Consider the following 4,787-nt stretch of genomic DNA (forward strand, 5'->3'; position numbering starts at 1 on the left):
TATATAGAAAACTATAAAACACTGATGAAAGAAATCAAAGAGATGGAGAAATATACCATGTTCATGGATTGGAAGAATCAATATAGTGAAAATGAGTATACTACCCAAAGCAATTTACAAATTCAATGCAATCCCTATCAAGCTACCAGCCACATTTTTTCACAGAACTAGAACAAATAATTTCAAGATTTGTATGGAAATACAAAAAACCTTGAATAGCCAAAGCAATCTTGAGAAAGAAGAATGGAACTGGAGGAATCAACTTGCCTGACTTCAGGCTCTACTACAAAGCCACAGTCATCAAGACAGTATGGTACTGGCACAAAGACAGACATATAGATCAATGGAACAAAATAGAAAGCCCAGAGATAAATCCACACACATATGGACACCTTATCTTTGACAAAGGAGGCAAGAATATACAATGGAGTAAAGACAATCTCTTTAACAAGTGGTGCTGGGAAAACTGGTCAACCACTTGTAAAAGAATGAAACGAGATCACTTTCTAACACCGCACACAAAAATAAACTCAAAATGGATTAAAGATCTAAATGTAAGATCAGAAACTATAAAACTCCTAGAGGAGAACATAGGCAAAACACTCTCAGACATAAATCACAGCAGGATCCTCTATGATCCACCTCCCAGAATTCTGGAAATAAAAGCAAAAATAAACAAATGGGATCTAATTAAAATTAAAAGCTTCTGCACAACAAAGGAAAATATAAGCAAGGTGAAAAGACAGCCTTCGGAATGGGAGAAAATAATAGCAAATGAAGCAACTGACAAACAACTAATCTCAAAAATATACAAGCAACTTATGCAGCTCAACTCCAGAAAAATAAACGACCCAATCAAAAAATGGGCCAAAGAACTAAATAGACATTTCTCCAAAGAAGACATACGGATGGCTAACAAACACATGAAAAGATGCTCAACATCACTCATTATTAGAGAAATGCAAATCAAAACCACAATGAGGTACCACTTCACACCAGTCAGAATGGCTGCGATCCAAAAATCTGCAAGCAATAGATGCTGGAGAGGGTGTGGAGAAAAGGGAACCCTCCTACACTGTTGGTGGGAATGCAAACTGGTACAGCCACTATGGAGAACAGTGTGGAGATTCCTTAAAAAATTGCAAATAGAACTACCTTATGACCCAGCAATCCCACTTCTGGGCATACACACCGAGGAAACCAGAATGGAAAGAGACACATGTACCCCAATGTTCATCGCAGCACTATTTATAATAGCCAGGACATGGAAACAACCTAGATGTCCATCAGCAGATGAATGGATAAGAAAGCTGTGGTACATATACACAATGGAGTATTACTCAGCCGTTAAAAAGAATTCATTTGAATCAGTTCTGATGAGATGGATGAAACTGGAGCCGATTATACAGAGTGAAGTAAGCCAGAAAGAAAAACACCAATACAGTATACTAACACATATATATGGAATTTAGGAAGATGGCAATGACGACCCTGTATGCAAGACAGGGAAAGAGACACAGATGTGTATAACGGACTTTTGGACTCAGAGGGAGAGGGAGAGGGTGGGATGATTTGGGAGAATGACATTCTAACATGTATACTATCATGTGAATTGAATCGCCAGCATCTGGATTTTTAAAAATGATTACAGGTTTTTCTATTAAATGCTACTTTTGGTGATACAGGAAAAAAAAAAGTGTCAAATGTCTGTAGCAAGAGGGAATGGAACAGATATTCCTGGAGAAAATGTAACCTGTACAAAGAAAAGAGTAATGCAAATCCATGTGTGGAAAGTCACTCAGTCATGTCCGACTCTTTGCAACCCCATGGACTGTAGCCTGCCAGGCTCCTCTATTCATGGAATTCTCCAGGCCAGAATACTAGAGTGGTTAGCCTTTCTCTTCTCCAGGGGGTCTTCCCAACCCAGGTCTCCCGCACTGCAGGCGAATTCTTTACTGTCTGAGCCATCAGGGAAGTCCAAGAGTACTGGAGTGGGTAGCCTATTTCTTCTCCAGTGGATCTTCCCGACCCAGGAATCAAACCGGTGTCACCTGCATCGCAGGCAGATTCTTTACAAGTTGAGCTAACAGGGAAGCCCAAAGAATGTCAAAGTGTCCAATGCAGCTGGGATGAATGGTGTTGCAGAGATGGTGAGGGGGTAAGGAATGATGATTCTTACATTTGGAAATGTACGTGAAGGCGGGTGGTAGAGCATCTTATATGCTGAATAAGTTTAGCTTTGCTGGGGAGCCTCTGTAGGGCTCAGAGCAGGACAGATGATGCGATTGTTTATTGCCTTAGTTTGATTTTCTTCTATTAATATGTCTTTTTTCCTTTCTTAGTATATGAGAATTATACAGTATTCACCTTAAAGTATTATTGTGTGAATCAAGTCCTTGTTTTGAAGTTGTGAATTTTAAAATGGTGTTATCTGTAAGATATTGTGAGCTATTGTCATCATTTTTGCTTCCTTCCTCCTTCCTTCCCTTCCTTCCTATCAATGATTTAGCAAGTGTGATTTGGTAGGGGGGAAAGGAAACACCTTACTTACGTTTCCAATGTAATGTAATTCGAAATGCCCTCACTTACATTTCCGAACGTAAGAATCATCATTCCTTACCCCCTCACCATCTTTGCAACGCCCTTCATCCCAGCTGCACTGGATGCTTGGTCCTTCTTTGGGCTTCCCTGGAAGCTCAGCTGGTGAAGAATCCGCCTGCGATGCAGGTGACCCCAAATTAGTAAATACTGACTACACAACCATTAGTTTATTCAGGGGAAACTCTAAATTGTGAAAAATTATGGAATAAGGGAGCATTTTTGTTTTGTTATTATTATTATTTTACCTAGAGAGATAAGTCTGATCTAGATTCTTGGGTCTGGATTCAGGGCAGGAAATGGATGGCAAAGAAATTATCATGGTGGCACAGTAGCCTGAGGTTTTGGACTCTGTGTGCTCATCGAAGTGTAAGAAGGTGATATAGGCATTTCTTATGGCAGGAATCACCATCTCCAGAAATAGGTTTTCCTGATAAGTAGTCTCCTCACAGCTCCCTTCATGTCCTTGTTCCTTAGACTATAGATGAAGGGGTTCATCACGGGAGTCACCACTGTATACATGACGGCAGCCACCTTATCCCTTTCTGCTGAGTAGGCAGAAGAGGGAAGAAAGTAGACCCCACTGATGGAGCCATAGAAGAGGGACACAGCTCAGAAATGGGAGCTACAAGTGGAGAATGTTTTCCACTTCCCCTTGGCTGAACGAATCCTAAGTACAGTGCAACCAATAAGGCAATAGGAGACACAAATGAAGGTGAATGGAATGAAGATAACTGATCCCCCAATCACTAGGATTGCTAAGTCGTTGATCTGGGTGTCTGAACAAGCCAGCCTTAAAATGGGTTCCAAGTCACAGAAGAAGTGTGGAATTTCTCTCTGATCACAGAAATTCAAGAGGCCCAGCAGTCCAAGATGAAGTACTGAGACAAGATTACAGACAACCCATGGAGTCACTACCAACAGGGCACAACGCTTCAGACTCAGTAAGGCAGCATAGTGTAGTGGGTGACAGATGGCAATGTACCGGTCATACGCCATGGCTGCCAAGAGGAAATTGTCCAGGTCCACCAGCAACATAAAAAAGTACATTTGTGTAAGGCATCCTGCAAAGGAGATGACTGGGCTCTGGCTTTGGATGTCTGCCAACATTTGGGGGACTGTAGTAGATGTGAAGCAGATGTCGGTGAAGGATAGATTGGCAAGGAAGAAGTACATGGGACTGTGGAGGTGGGCATCGCTGACAATAGCCAGGATGATAAGTAAATTTCCCACCATGGTAACCAGATGCATGCACAAAAACAGCACAAAGATGTGCTGCTGCTGTTCTGACACCGCTGTGAGTCCCAGGAGGAAAAATTCAGAGATAGTTTGGTTTCCTTGGAGCATGATTCTTCTGCGTCTAAAAAGGGAAAAAATGTGACTTCACTGTAAAATGGTAACATGACACAAAAGCTAGTCAGAGGACATTGTACCATATTATAAAAGTGAATCAAGCCTTGGAAATTATTTACTGAATCTTATTTTCTGCTTACTAAAACACAAGCTCCGCAAGGGTATGAATTTCATCTACTATGTTCAGTGCTGTGCACCAGTGCTAAAGATAGTGCCCAGAACATAGTAGGTGTTCATTAAATATTGGTTGCGTTTATACACGAATGAGTGAATAAATTAAAAAATAAATATTCTGAATGTATGACTCACTATCTTCCTGACTGTTTTCCGTGCTTTGCTAAGCCTATTTCACCGATATTAAAATGTGGAGAATATCCACTTTATAGGATTTGTGTGAGGATGGCAAGGACACATGTAAAATGCCTATATCTGTATTTTAGCTATTGCCTCAGAAATAGTAGCTGCTATCATTCACTAATTTGGAAACATCACAGACTTTAAAGGCAAAAAGAAACCTTTAGAGAACATGTAGCTGAACCTCTGTCTTCGGGCAGTTAAGTATTCAATACGCATACAATGATTTAGCTGATCATGTTTCACTGTTCCACAGACAAAGATGCCACACTCAACTTACAACACCTGATCCAAAATTTTATCCTTTTACTAATTAGCTCTTCCTCAAATCTTTCTGAAAACTTCCCAGTTTTTACATTTCAACAAGGAGAAATTAGTCATTACCATAAATGCTGCTGAAGTCCTGTAGGGATGTCCACTGAATTAAGCAATGCAATGGTAAGTGTTCTTAACATGACCATTTATGGTGGAGCTACCTGGGT

At 40.5% G+C, this 4,787-nt stretch overlaps 1 protein-coding gene across 1 annotated transcript; it reads right to left on the bottom strand.

The window, feature by feature from the left end:
- Positions 1-3,003: 3,003 nt before the first annotated feature.
- LOC101120813 (olfactory receptor 1N1-like) lies at positions 3,004-3,945 on the bottom strand. Its single transcript, XM_012107827.2, is given in 1 exon segment — positions 3,004-3,945. A coding segment is annotated over 1 exon segment (942 nt).
- Positions 3,946-4,787: the final 842 nt, after the last annotated feature.

The sequence above is a fragment of the Ovis aries genome, chromosome X (genome assembly GCF_016772045.2).
Source record: "Ovis aries strain OAR_USU_Benz2616 breed Rambouillet chromosome X, ARS-UI_Ramb_v3.0, whole genome shotgun sequence".
Classification (NCBI taxonomy): Eukaryota; Metazoa; Chordata; class Mammalia; order Artiodactyla; family Bovidae; genus Ovis; species Ovis aries.